The sequence below is a fragment of the Ceratosolen solmsi genome, unplaced genomic scaffold (assembly GCF_000503995.2).
Source record: "Ceratosolen solmsi marchali unplaced genomic scaffold, CerSol_1.0 scaffold148, whole genome shotgun sequence".
In the NCBI taxonomy this organism is placed as follows: Eukaryota; Metazoa; Arthropoda; class Insecta; order Hymenoptera; family Agaonidae; genus Ceratosolen; species Ceratosolen solmsi.
In genome coordinates, this window is record NW_011948446.1 from 866,694 (window position 1) to 881,968 (window position 15,275).

At 22.6% G+C, this 15,275-nt stretch overlaps 3 protein-coding genes across 3 annotated transcripts; all 3 read left to right on the forward strand.

The window, feature by feature from the left end:
• The first annotated feature begins 805 nt into the window (after window positions 1-805).
• On the forward strand, window positions 806-2,619 carry LOC105366187 (uncharacterized). Its single transcript, XM_011504530.1, has 2 exons — window positions 806-1,413; window positions 1,887-2,619. Exons 1-2 carry the CDS (start codon window positions 840-842, stop codon window positions 2,597-2,599), a joined length of 1,287 nt encoding a protein of 428 aa, XP_011502832.1. The 5' UTR covers window positions 806-839; the 3' UTR covers window positions 2,600-2,619.
• A 1,429-nt stretch (window positions 2,620-4,048) lies between these two features.
• Window positions 4,049-7,068, forward strand: LOC105366188 (uncharacterized). The gene is made up of 2 exons (XM_011504532.1): window positions 4,049-4,716; window positions 6,341-7,068. Exons 1-2 carry the CDS (start codon window positions 4,113-4,115, stop codon window positions 7,051-7,053), a joined length of 1,317 nt encoding a protein of 438 aa, XP_011502834.1. The 5' UTR covers window positions 4,049-4,112; the 3' UTR covers window positions 7,054-7,068.
• A 6,127-nt stretch (window positions 7,069-13,195) lies between these two features.
• LOC105366189 (uncharacterized) lies at window positions 13,196-14,703 on the forward strand. Its single transcript, XM_011504533.1, has one exon. It carries the CDS (start codon window positions 13,388-13,390, stop codon window positions 14,645-14,647), a length of 1,260 nt encoding a protein of 419 aa, XP_011502835.1. The 5' UTR covers window positions 13,196-13,387; the 3' UTR covers window positions 14,648-14,703.
• Window positions 14,704-15,275: the final 572 nt, after the last annotated feature.

Here is a 15,275-nt window from a genome sequence, read left to right on the forward strand (position 1 = left end):
TCTTCATGTATTAAATAGTTTTTCTTCCGAACTTATTGTTAATAGTATTTGTAATAATAATAATCATTAATAGTAATTTGATTTTATGTTATGGTATTATGTTTAAATAATTTATAATAAAACTTTATTTTTTATTAAAAAATTTATAAATATATTGGATAATATGTTTTTATTAATTAAAAATAAAAATATGTACAGAATATTAGGTTAAAACATCACTACAAGTATGATATTTTACAAAAAATCAAAATGAACTTTAATTAAAAATAGGATAGAAGCTATTATAAAACTATATAATGATAAATAGAAGAGAGCTAATTATTAATTCATTTAAAATATGATTTTTATCGAAGTATATTATTTTAATAAGAAAGTATACGTCTAATATTATTTGAAGTATCGGTTTAATATTTATAAATCATATATACGGTGTTAAAATAAAAATCATGTACATGATAATGATCTTATAAAACGTAAAATCTTGTTATAATATTATAAAATTTTATAAAAAATCTGAAATATTTTATTAAATTAAAAAATTATTAAATCATAAAAACACTAATAGATAGCTAATAATACAAGCTTCGCAAATATTTGTTAAGATTTTTAATGTATCAGAAAAGTAAGTAACTCAATAAAATGATATTTTATTAATCGGAAAAGTACATTAATTTATAATCTGTGATGAAAGATTAAATTATTAATAATTTTTGTATTAGCAATTGTGAAATCTGATAATTCACTCAATAAAAGAAAATGTTGCATAAAACTTTTTTTAATGTACAAAAATTGTTTGAACATTCACAATTATTATTGTTACCGTTAAGTATCATTGCATCATGTCTTGCCAATCGATTACCGATAATACCCTTCATCTTAAGTCAAATCAGCGTTATACCGAAGGTCTAAGTCACTTTAAAAATAAAAACATTATTACATTCTATGAAGTGGAAGAGATATTAAAAAATGCTGTATCATCAAGCGTTGAACTAATTGATTATAATTTTCACATTTATTCTGAGGAAAAGCTCGGGTTCTTGGGTAAATATCTGTGCCTTGTATTGGAATACAAAAAACCATGTAATGGTGAGTATATTAAGCAGAGGTTTTTTGTAAAAACAATACCTTACGATATACCAAGTCAGATTGCATATATCGAAGATAAAGGTGCTTTTCGAAAAGAAATAGAATTTTTTAAATATCTTATGCCATTTTTAATGGAGAATTTCAAAGGAGATGATTGGGCACCACAATGCTATTTAACCAATAAAAATACAATTGTTTTAGAGGATATGAAGCTTCAAGGATTTTCAAATAGATCTAAAATTTTTAATGAAATAACTTTAAAATCCGCAATAGCTTGTATAGCCCGAATGCATTCTTGTTCATTAATTGCAGAAGAAAAACTAAATGGTGAATATTTACTATATTCTGAAAAGTTATATAAAATAATTACATTTTAATTTTTAAATCAATACTTTGTTTAATATATCGCAACAATTGCAGAATAAAATTATAAATATAATTACATTATTTAAATAATAAAATTATTTTAATACATTGTTTATTAATATAATTATAACATACATTTATTAATATAATTAATATTGAAATATAATTATAGTTAGGTTAATATAATCATATATTTAATATAGAAGTAAGAATAAAATAATTTAATAAAAAATTGTAAAATAACTTTATAAAAATTAATAATAATATGTATATATGATGTTAAAATTATTTGCTTATTAATCCTGATAATTAATTTAGTATACTTTAGTCACTTTCATATCATTGTAAGTTGAGTAAAATTTAATATAAATTTTAAATAAACTAAAGGAAAATATTTGATTAGCTAATTTTAATTTCTATTTATCATATTTTAGGTAGATCATTAAATAAAGTATATCCAAATGCTTGTCAAGAATCAGAATATAAACCTTCTAATCGGAACTATAAATGGTTTGTTACTGCCATCCATTTAGCAATTTCGATAGCCGAAGATCTTGGATTAGATGCTAGCGCTATTCTCGAAAGTAGCCATCGTGTATTTGAAATAGGCAAACCTTCTGAAAACAAGTGTAATGTAATTAGTCATGGTGATCTTTGGAGTAATAATATATTATTTAATAGTACAAACTGCTGTAAGCTCGTTGACTTTCAATTGATTAGATATGCTCCACTTGCACACGATGTTATGCAATTGCTTTACCTAACTACTACGAGAGAATTTAGAGAGAAATTTGAGATGAAAATGGTAAAATACTACTATAAAGAACTTATAGAGAGTCTATCAATCAATAATTTTCAAGGAATTGTGCCCACTTTTACGGAAGTACTGCAGGGCGTAGAGGAACAAAGATTCCCTGCCCTTGTTTCAACCACAATCAATTTTCCAACAATTATGATTAACAATAAGATTGGAGCTGAAATTATGGATAGTGAAAATGCATATGAAGCTTATTTCTTTCAAGATAGACGTCCATTTGTTAATAAGATTATGAGCTTAGATTCTGAATATGAATGGAGAGTGAAAGAAATTGTTAGGGAACTTGCAGAGTGGTCTTTAAAAATTGACAGATTACCACATGCAACGTAGTTATTAAAAAAACATCTTAAACTATGTGTGTTTAAAAATGAACAAAGATATTTTCATAATTATGATGTATTACTTTTAATTTAACAAAATAAAAATATACTAAATGTTAAAAGAATAACCATGATAAATTTGAACAAATTGCTGATATATTAATGTATGAAATACACCCCTTATGATATTACTATTTTAAGTAAAATAAAGAATCTGAAGATTTATGAATAGGAAGTGATAATGGTAATAAGCATCGATGGTTATATATCCTAAATATAAACAAGAATTTTCAATAAAATCGTAGCAATTAAATTAATTTATAAAAAATAACGGTTTTCACATATCAATTGTCCATATTTTGATAGCTTTATATTAGAATAAAAATTTCAGTAACGTAAATTTATTAATTAATTAATCAATTAAATGACTAAAAGTCATAATAAAAAATATTAATATTGACATCCAGAGAATTTTTTTTTTATATGAGCATGTTCTAAAACTTAAAGACAGTCGATGTAGCATAATAAGAATAATATTCACAAATATTTCATTCAAAAACTTTTTTCTTTATCTTGAAACATATTAACATACACCAGAAATATTATATATTAGCTATATTAGCAGAAATATTATAAATAAGCTTCTATGTAGGGTAATCTTGACATTGTTTTATGGGCGTGTGTACGTGCATTCATCTGTATATACAAGCCCGTTCAACCTTATGTATAAATTTCCAAATTCAGACAAAAGTTTTTGGTGTATACCCCCGTAAGATTATCATAGAATCGTAGAGCTTGTCATTAAAATCGAAAGAATGAATACTCTTAGCAGTGGTCTTAATTTTATCTTCTTCATATTTTTATCGTATATTATAAATAAATTTGAAATTATTTTATATAATATTATTATTCATCTGTTTGCATTCCAATTAATTATATTTTAAGATTGAAAAAATTCACTTATTTTAATTCTTTTTAATTGAAATAATATTTTTTAATTGTATAATTAACAATAATCTATATATTAAAAAAAGAGATATTTGGTTAATTATTATAAAGTTATTTCAATAAAATTCTTAGAAAATAATACCATTAATCTTTTTGAACTCCAGGGAGATATACAAACTCTATTAGACGATTGCTTTTATCAGATTTTGAGCATTAAAAAGAGCAAATAAATCGAAAGTACAATATCATAAAATACTGTGGGAAGCTTATTTTTAGTTTCAATTAAATATACCTGAATTTACGATCCTTGTTTTAAGATTAAATTAATGTAATATATGATGTGTAATGCGTGTAAATCTGCAATAGTAAAACATTCCGCGAGATTTATAAATTCTTGTCACATTTTCTACCATTATATCAGTAAGGCCTTTTCCAATCATAAACATACATAATTGATAAAAATTTTAATAAAATGACAGACAAAATTCAATTTCCACTTTTATAAATTGGATTGAGCAATTATAAAGAAACTCAAGCAAAGAAATTATAATAAGAAGTATTATAGTATACGAGTTATGACGAGTCAAATGATTTTTGAACAAAGTATTGTCATCAATCCTGATAATAATTTCATCAATAAAAACGTAAATCGTTTGGAAAATGTTCAGTCTAATAGTAGTGAAATTATACCAACTATAGTTACACGACAAGAAGTGGAAATTTTAGTGAAAAGTACTATATCATCGGAGGCTGATATTATCGATTACAAATTGCAACGCTACTCCGACGAGAAAATTGGCTTCTTAGGTACGCATTTGCAGCTCATTGTGCAAGTAAAAAAATCAAACTACAATGAATACGAAAGGCGAAGCTTCTTCGTAAAAACCATACCATATAATATACCAGCCCAAGCAGAATATGTTAAGGAGAAGGGAGTATTTAAGAAGGAAATTCAGTTCTTTAAAGATCTTGTACCACTTTTAACGAAGAATTTCAAAGGAGATACATGGTCACCACATTGTTATTTAACAAAAGAAAGTACAATTATATTTGAAGATTTGAAATTTAAGGGATTTACAAATAGATCGAAACTATTTGATAAAGAAACTTTGCTGTCCGCAGTAGCTTGCATTGCGAGATTCCATGCTTCTTCGTTACTTGCAGAGGAACAATTAAATGGTAAAATAATTATTCGATTTTCATTTATGCGAATAAATAAATAGTTATTATTAATTTGTACATCAACTGAAGCCTATGTTGTTTAAAAAGCAAATATAAAAAATAACTTACTAGAATACATATCAATTTTAATGCATATTTATATAAATGTGTTACAAGTAGAATTATTATTAAAAATGAACTTAAATCAACATCTATGGAATAATTAAAATTCTACTTTATAGTAAAGATAAATAATATAATTATAATTAATTAACTAATTAAATTTTAAGTTATAAACTGTTGAACAAATAAATAATTTATTCGTTATTTGCAATCGCATATTGTTCTAATTTTTTAATAAAAATGTTTCTTTGATGAAGCAATATTCAGTCCACCTTAAATTTTGGAGATAAAATTTTTTTTTATTTAAATTTTTTATTTTGATTGTGATTTACAATTATTCTTTGTTTGTAGGCCCTAAAAATAATAAAATTATATTTAATTCGTTTATTTTAATAACTAACGAATGCTCGTATTCTAAAATAAAATTAATTAAGAAACTATAACTATAGATATGTAATTTAAATATGTGTTTTTACACCTTAATTTTTTATTTAAAATATAAAATTAATTTACCTCAAGAATTCATTATAGTTCTTGAGTATTATAATATATAATATAATTTAATAATATATGATTATTATAGTAAGTATAATAATACATGTAGTAAAGATGTAAATAATAAAGAATAATATAGAATTAGATGAAGAGTATTTTCTTATAATAATGTATAATAAAAAAAATTTTTTTTAAATATTTATTTTCAGAGTAATAGTTATATTGTTAATTGATTTTACAATTGCTTAATTTTTTTATTCTATAAAACTTGAAATTATATTTAATTAATTTTCTCATTACGAGCGAACCATATTATTATTTTACAACTTTTAATGTTTACATTAGATGATAATACGGATATTAATAATGATTTATTAAATTATTTATTAACAAGTATATAATGAAGTCTTGGTAGATATTAATACATATTCTTGTATTTAAATTTCAACAAATTTTAAGTAAAATTTTAAATCATACTTTGCTGAATTGTTAAACACTGAATTGTGAGAATTCTAAATAATTTAAATAGTATTATTTATTAATACATTATAAGCTCGTTATTAACAGATAAATTTGTAAAGCTACTTATTAAAATATATTAATTTTTAATAAAGTCACAACACTAAAGAGCTCGATATTTTTTCAATATGTAATAAATTGTTTCATTCAATAATTTTAAAGATAACTTTAATAAATTTGCAATGTATTAACGTAGTAAAAATTAAATTTTTCGATAGAAGTATATAGCCATTATTGTTTTTTTGTATAAGTATAATACAAATGGATATTCTTTGGTTTGTTATTTTAATTGAAATTAAGATAATTACTTTTTTTTAAATATATTTTATTTAATCATTATTTCAATTTAAATTTAAAAATGAATTTGTCTACTTTAAATATACCAAAATCCTGTAAATACGCAAATACATTCTCATAAATATATAAATCCATTTTGTTTTGTTAGAATTTTAAACAAAGAAACGAATATTTATATGAAATAAAATTCTCAAATATTTTATTGCAGGTAAGAGCCTAATCCAGCTTTATCCGGAACTTATGCAGGAATCGGAGTTCCAACTCACTGGTAGTAGCTATACATGGTTCATTACTGCTATCAATTTAGCGGTTTCGTTGGCTAAAAATCTTGAACTAGATGCTAGTGCTATTTACAAAGCCAGTGAACGAATTTTTGACATCCGTCTACCATCTCAAAATAAACGAAATGTCGTTAGTCATGGCGACCTTTGGAGCTACAACATACTCTTCGACAAGAATAATCGATGCAATCTTGTTGATTTCCAATTAGTGCGCTATGCGCCTTTAGCTCATGATGTTATGCAATTGCTTTATTTGACAACTTCAAAGGAATTAAGACAGAAATGTGAAAGTGAAGTTATAAAATATTATTACGCAACCTTAATAGAACATTTGAAAATCAATGATTTTCACAGTAGCTTGCCAACGTTTGAGGAGGTACTGGAAGGTGCAGAAGAGCAAAGATTACTTGCTCTTATTACTGCAATAATATTTCATCCGACTGTGCTAATGGATGGTATAACAGCAGCAAGAATCATGGACAATCCGATTACATATGAAGCGTATTATTTCAAAGATAGGAAACCCTTTGTTGATAAAATTATGGCTGAAGATCCAGTATATAAACAGAAGCTTATAGAAACGGTCGAGGAACTTGTTGAAATGTCTTTAATATTGGACAGTTTGCCACGACCAAAGTAACTGTTGAATATATTTGTACAATTGAATATTTGGTATTTCTAAAACAATACAGATATTTACATATACATCAATTGATATTATATCATTTTAATATAAATGAATATTTTATAAAATAATGTCTGTGTTTACCAATTCTAAATTTGTACTAGTGTATGTCTATATATGTATATATATATATATATATATATATATATATATATATATATATATAATAAAAGTGTATGAAAATAAACGTAAGTCTATGTCCTTTTTAATCTAAGAAAGAACGAAACTGTAAAACTATTGATAAATCATATTATTCTATTAACTTAACTAGTTATACAATTTAATTAAATTAAATATTACTAAAAATGATTATTAGATTTTATTAATTTGAAACCTGCTTAATTTTATAGATTCAAATTAGCGCATTTTTATGATAAATATAATTTATCACAACTGAATTGGCTTTTTACACATTAGTACTATTATGTACATAGATGATTCTTTTTCCATTACATTAACACAATTAAAGTAAAACATTCTACGTAATAATAAATGGTATTAAATATTATATAAATAAATTTGATATAATATATCATATTTTAATAGTGATAAAATATGTTACATAACTATATAAAGCTCTATAAATATAATCTTTGAAAGTAGGATTCTCTAAAAGTTTCTCATTGTTACATGCAAATTGCATTCTTTTGGAGCAGTATTTTGCTAATATTTTGTATAAACGGTAAGTCTCACATCTTCCTAGTAGACTAGTAGACTAATAAAACAAACATTTTTGTATACTTTATGTTGTATGCTTTATGCTTTTTGTTGGAAGGAAGCTGAGTGCATCGATATCACATACCATAAAATATTAACGTAATAAATAAAAACTTTTTCTATGATTGTTTTTCCTTTTTATATTCTTTCAGTTGCTTGGAATTATTTTTTCGAATTATTTCATGGAAGACTTTATAAAGACAAGTGCAATACGTGACGTCAAGGAAGTTTAATGGAAAGCGCTTTAATGGTAAATGTATAAATATATATATGAAAATAAATAAATTTTATCATAAATAAATATACAATATTTGTGGATGCTTAATAATTAACATTTTGAATATTTCAACTAAATTAAAATTAATCAACTAAATAAAATGAATGTTATTAACAATTAATATTTTATATATGTAATGCTAAGAAGTTTATTTGCTGCAAGTCTTCTTTAATTAAGTTGATATTATGAATAAAAAAATTAATTATTAGTTAAGACGCTATATTATCTCATTTGATTTTTATATCATAAGACTATTTATTTTAATTTACTGTTAATGTATTAATTTTATTTAAATATTAAATTTTAATTTTCATAAACATATAAATATTTTCCACTAAGCACGTTGTTATGAATTTCAAGCACAAAAATGATTTTCTAGATAAATTATTCTCAAAAAATAAGAAATAATAAAAGATTAGATTCATTATGATAAATAAAAAGATAAACTTGAATTCTGAGAATGCATATCTGTGCATTAGTATTAAAATTAAATAAAATAATTAAACAAGATGTTTTCTAAATTTACTTTCCTTTGGAATATTGTACATAATTTCATACGAACTATCAATAATTTTAAAGTTAGAAATACTATGAACATGTGAAATTTTAATATTCATTTTACCAATATTTTACAAGAAAATGTATGGATGCATCTTTAATGAAATAATCTTTTTGCGTTGTTCGGAACAATATTTTCCTTTATAGTCTAAAGTTTTATTCATATTTTTGTTTCTGAAGTATTGTAGTTATAAATTACTGTAAACTTTAATAGAAATTTTATTCCATCAAGTTATTCGATTATCTTCAAAATTTTAATTTTATGAAAAACTCGAGTAACTTAGATAAATAGCATTACAGTTGCAGTAATATCCGGGACCAAGTTAATTCTGCCATTACTTATTACATATAAATTTGATTTCAGTTTTCAATTTCAATTGTCAATAAGATACATAATATATACATGTTATCGAAATGATATAGAAATATATATGTATATATCATAGAAATGAAGGAAGATTTTAAATGATAGGAAGGGACGTTTAAGTGCTTTTTTCACTTTGAAAAATAAGTAATAATAAAATGAATATGTAAAAATAAAAATAAGAATATCGTAATTATATTACATTTGATTAAGTAGTTTAATATTGTTAATATTTATCTTAGCTTACAATATGTAAAAGTAAATAATTGCTAAATAAGTAATACTTCAATAGTTAAAAATTAAAAAAAAAAACAAAATTAATTAAAAAACAGTAAATTAAAAAAGATTTAAGCGATTTATTAAAAACCTTATATAATGCTAAAATCATATAGATGTATGATATCTTTATTTAATATTCTAGATGATTATTGTTTTTTATTTATTATAATATATTGTTAATTATAATATATTAATTTTAATAATTATAATATATTACACTATCTAGTCTTATAAATTACCGTTTAAACAAAGTACTGAATATATTGAATATTGTATCAGAGATTTTAATTTATCAATGCTTAGATAATATTTTATCAGCTTATTTATTTCTTAATCAAATGTAGATGATATTTTGTAAATAATTGTATTTTTTAATTATATGCCGTATAAAATATTATTTTTATCGTGTCTGTTGAACTTTTAAAACTCACTATACATATGTATTCGTCGTAAGAATTTAAAATTCAATATTAAGTAGAATTGTATTAATATTAATATTGTAATTAATATTGTAATGTATTAATACAATTTGAAATATCGTTAATTTATAATTTTTTAAAGAAAAATATTTTCCGTTTTCCGATTACTATATTATACATTAAATATTAATTTATCTGCTCAATTAAGAATATATTTTAAAATATAAATTTTCAGATATTATGATTATATATAATTATGTTTAACGATAATTATTGTATTTAATAGTTTTTATTAAATATGCTAATGTATTTCATTTTCATTTTTTCCTAGTTTATTGAGAAATATGTTTTAAAGTTTACTTTCTAATTGTTTTATATATTAAAAAGGATGTAATATATAGTTTAATAATAATTTGCTTTATACAATATCAAATCTTATAATGCTATTTTTCAAGCTTCATTATTATAAGATTAAGAACATGATATACCAATGAGGAGAATAATTAATTTCCTTTCTTCCATTATTTTTATATAAATTATAGTGAATATAGATCCTATCGTTTAAAAATTACAAGACAAATGATTACGTAAATCTTTCATTTTTTTGTAAAATTAGTACACAGATACTATTCTAATAAAAATATATTATAATAATACAATAATAACAAAATTAAAATACTTTAAGGAGAGACGCAAGGGAAAGTGTTAAACATAAATGTTGTATGTTCGATAAAATGAAATAATATGTTAATGTAATAATGCTTAGCTATGTTTCTGAAAATATATGCTATTACGGTGTATATTTACGGTCTATATTATACGGTATATATATATATATATATATATATATATATATATATATATATTTACTTTGTAAAAATATATCTAAAACTATATCATATGTAAAATTAACGATAAAAACTTAGAAATAGAAAATACTGTTTGACGATAAAAAGTTAATGCTGTAACAATTGGACATAATTAATTATAATTAATTATATATTATTCGTAATAAATATTTACCATATATATTCTATGTATGTGAATTAATATTCATGCAATAACTATTTGTTTTTAGTATTCATTTTCGAAACTCTAAATCATGTACATAGTAATAATATTTTTAATACATTACTTCAATTTATATCGCACTTTCTAAATAACACATTAATTATGTTTAGTAGGAGTTGAAAATATCTAATAATAATGTTTAACTATTATTATAATAAATTACTTCTTATAACAATTTTTTTTAAAGTATAAAATTTCCATATTTTTTACTCTCAATTTAGAGGGAATAAAATATAATAATGAAAAATTGATATAAGAGAGAAAGTTACATTTTGCAATATATATGACAGAGGTATCTATCAACATCGATTTAAACATTTCATCAACTAATGTTGCAATTACTAGTCTTCAATTGCAATATCATTGTAATACAATATAAATAAATATAAATATATAGATCTTCAATCAGATTATAATTTAAAAACGTAACTTAAAAATACTAATTTAAGTTATCTTAATGAAAACTTATATGCTGACAATAAATAATCAGAAATTTTTGTGAATAGTTAATACTAAACTTACAAGAAATAAAAACAAATATATTTTAGTAATACAACATCTTAATTTATTACTAATCGTTTTGTTAATTGAAATAACTGTTTTATAATAATTCCTTGATTAAGTTACTGCTTAAATTTGAACATTTTTTCCTTTAAACTAATTAGTTTCATAGAATATACAAGAATTATGTATATTAATATAAATCCTTAATTGAATTTTAATACAATAGAACAATGGAAAAAGAGAAGAAAAATTTATGCATAAATATATAGTGTATATTTTTTTACAAAATATATAATTTGATTAGTGGTGAAAATTATTCTTGTCCTTATTAAAATTAGTTAATATTAAAATATCACGCCATTATTTCCTACCAAATATATTTAAAAAAATATTTAATAAAATTAAAAAAAAAATTTAAATCCAATTTTATAATATCAATTTTGTAGTCTATAAATATCTGCTTAATGGCTACTCGTTGACCTCAAAAACTTCTTCACACAATGAGCCATCAGAAGCATAATTTTTATCAATGTTCAGATAATTTCAAATCATTTAAATTTTTGAATTTTAAGATTAATAGTAAATTTTAAAACTTTCTACAACTCTGATATTTTTCTTTTAATAATATAATTTTTTATATAAATCTTTTATAAGATGAAATATATTTCATTTTCTTTTAAATTTTCAAAATATAATAATATACACATTTTCTATTCATATAATTATAAAATATTTAAATGAAAAATACAGAATATAATTATCGTATTGTTTATTTATTTTTATAAGTATAATTAGTCATCCAAATTATTTAGATGTTTACGAATGCTTTGAAATAATTAACAGATATTGAATATTGTAGTTTTTAAGTAATGTTCAATTATTTAAAAAATATAATTAATTTATGATTTAATAATTATGTTTTATTTATTTATAACAGCATTATATTAAATTTATATATATATTCGAAAAGTTTATTTCAATATTTTTTATCTGCAAAGAATTAAAAATTCCACATGAAACAATTTCATTGTTTTATCAAAATATGATAAGATTTTAATCCTAATAGCTGTATATGAAACTAAAATATAATGTACCAAAGTACCTATTGAATTATAAAATAGATGAGAAATTGTTCCAAATGATTTCATGAAGCTAATAGAATAATACTTTCATTCAAATTTTATTCAAAAATTAAAATTAAAAAATTAAAAAAAAGAAAATGAATAGTTTTGTATTAAAAATAAAGATAAGCTGTAACTTTTTTATATGATTAACTTATTAAAATCATTCCAAATAATGGATTAAAAATAATATTTTCAAAATATAAAAATTAATAGTTTTATATTAATATTAATAAATTAAAAATAATTAATAAAAAATATTAAATTAAATAAATATTAAATTGAAGTAAACAAATCTTGAACATGAAATTTATTAATTCTCAAAATAAGAAAGAATATTTTAATTATATTTAAATTAAGTGAATTGTAATGTATTATGTATTTTCATTGTTTGTATATTTTTAGTCTCTTATTTATATTTTAACTTCAAATTTTAAGAACTTTAAATACAATATTTTAGGTATATTAAAATTTTGTTTTTATAATACTCTCGAAATGATTAAATGTTATTCAAAGATGCATATGTAAGATAATTATTTTGAAGTACTGTAAAACTGAAAAATAATATATAATAAGTTTTAAGCTATTAAATACATTATGCCAGTGATAATAGACTGATGCGATCTTGCGACATTATAAAATATCTTTTTACGATCACATAATTGATCGAGAACGTAAAACATTATCCCCACTTATTCAAACGGTTAAAATAAAAGATTGTGAATTTATCGAGTAGTCTATTCGATAATTGTCTTGTAAGACATTCTTACAGTAATTAATTCAGTCTTGCTTTTACTTTAAAACGCAGATAACTAATTTTATAATTTTTAAAATTTTATAACACATATTGGAAAATTGTAATATAACACATTTGGAAAAGATTTAGATAAAGACTTTGATAAATATACTGAAATTATGTTACATAATCTTTTCTAATATACATTTATATATAATATAACGTTTATTTGTTCATTATAAAATGAGTACCAACAGCGCTAAAATGTTATCTATTAAAAATATTATCAGCCATGACGTTGCTAAAATGATAGCCGTTCGTGCATTTGGCGACGATGAATCTATAGAAATAATTAATCATCGTTTGGCAAATTATTCAAAGAATACGGTTGGTTTTTTGGGAAATCATCAGCGGCTTGAAATTACAGTAAAAAAAAATAAAGGAGACCATGAATTTGTAAAATTAAGTTTTTTCGTTAAATCTGTACCACATGACTCCAGTGAACAAACATTTTTTATTAAACAACGACGTGTATTCAATCAGGAGTCCGAGTTCTTTAATGAGGTGTTACCACAGTTATTAGAAATAACAACTGTTGGGAAAATTGAGCCATGGGCACCAAAGTGCTACCTGGCTAATACTGACATTATCGTCTTAGAAGATGTAAGGACTAATGGATTTACAATGCGAGAAATTAAAATTTTCAAGGGTGAAGACTTAAAAAGTGCTGTTAAAGCCATGGCACGATTTCATGCAGCTTCTATGTTACTTGAAAAGAAATTGGGAAAGCCTTTGAACGAGGTATATCCAAAAGTTTGCGTTGAACAAATATTCATTGAACAGATTATGGAACTTACACTGGATCTTTTAGAGTCGCTCATTAAGGACATAGCGAAGAGAAATAAACGTACCACCTCAGGTGTGCGTGAGCATATGGAACGAGTATATAAATATATGATTACCGGTGGTCAAGATAAGTGTCGAGTTTTATGCCATGGCGATGCTTGGCCTAATAATCTTATGCTGGATTCTAGCGAAGTACCAAAATGTCTTCTAGTTGATTATCAAATGGTACGTTATGCACCACGTATGATTGATGTTATTCAGCTCGTTTATTTGAGTACTACTCAGGAAATAAGAAGATGTGAAGAAAGGGATGTGATCGAGGCTTATTGGGATGAACTTTGCGAAACTTTAAGAAAGTGTAATCCCACGCTAAAAAGGCCCAACTTAGAAGACCTTATGAAGGAATATGACAATGACGTGAAATCGGTTGCACAGTTAACTGCCATTATATATTTTCCAATCGTTTTATTAAATAAGGAAGTTTTCGCAGAATACAAAGATCATCCTGAAGTACTTTATAAAACTTTAATATTTCGACGTAATAATGATTATATACTAGAGTTAATGGATAAAGATGAAGATTACTCTAGTAGAATCACTGAGATTGTACTAGAGTTTGCAGAGAATTGTGAAAAGCATAAATCATCTGAAACTTGAATCAGAATTAGAAAAAAAACTATAATTAAAAAATAAAGTTAAATTTTTCTAAGAAAACAAAATTATTAAAATTTGATTTTTTTTTAATAAACATGAATTTTTGTATTTTATAGATTATTTGTTTTGTTTATAAATAAATTTTAAATTATTTTATGAATTATGCATGCATTCAGAGTACTTGATTTTATTAATGAAATAGGGTGAGTAAAATTATTACAATCATTATCTAATTATTATAGATAATTATTATAAATTTTAATAATGAATCTATTCAGGTTATAACTGCTAGTTCTATCCAGGTTTTAATTATGGTACTTTCTTATCACATACAAAAATTTCAAAAATGTAACACAGAAGGTATAGCAACTATGGAATCTCCGTAATTGCCCTTCGTATAACTTCATCATTCCAAACATTCTTAATAGTGTAGTAAGCGCAACTAAATAAAATAATGAAAATAATTAGCTATAAGTAGAATAAAGGAAAGAATTTAAATTAAATACAATAAAGGAAATACTTGTATATGGATATATTATGAGGAAAAATTTTTATACGAGATCTATTTGTCACATTCATATTCAATCGAGATATTTAAAATCCACAATAATACCAGTCATTCAAAGTATAG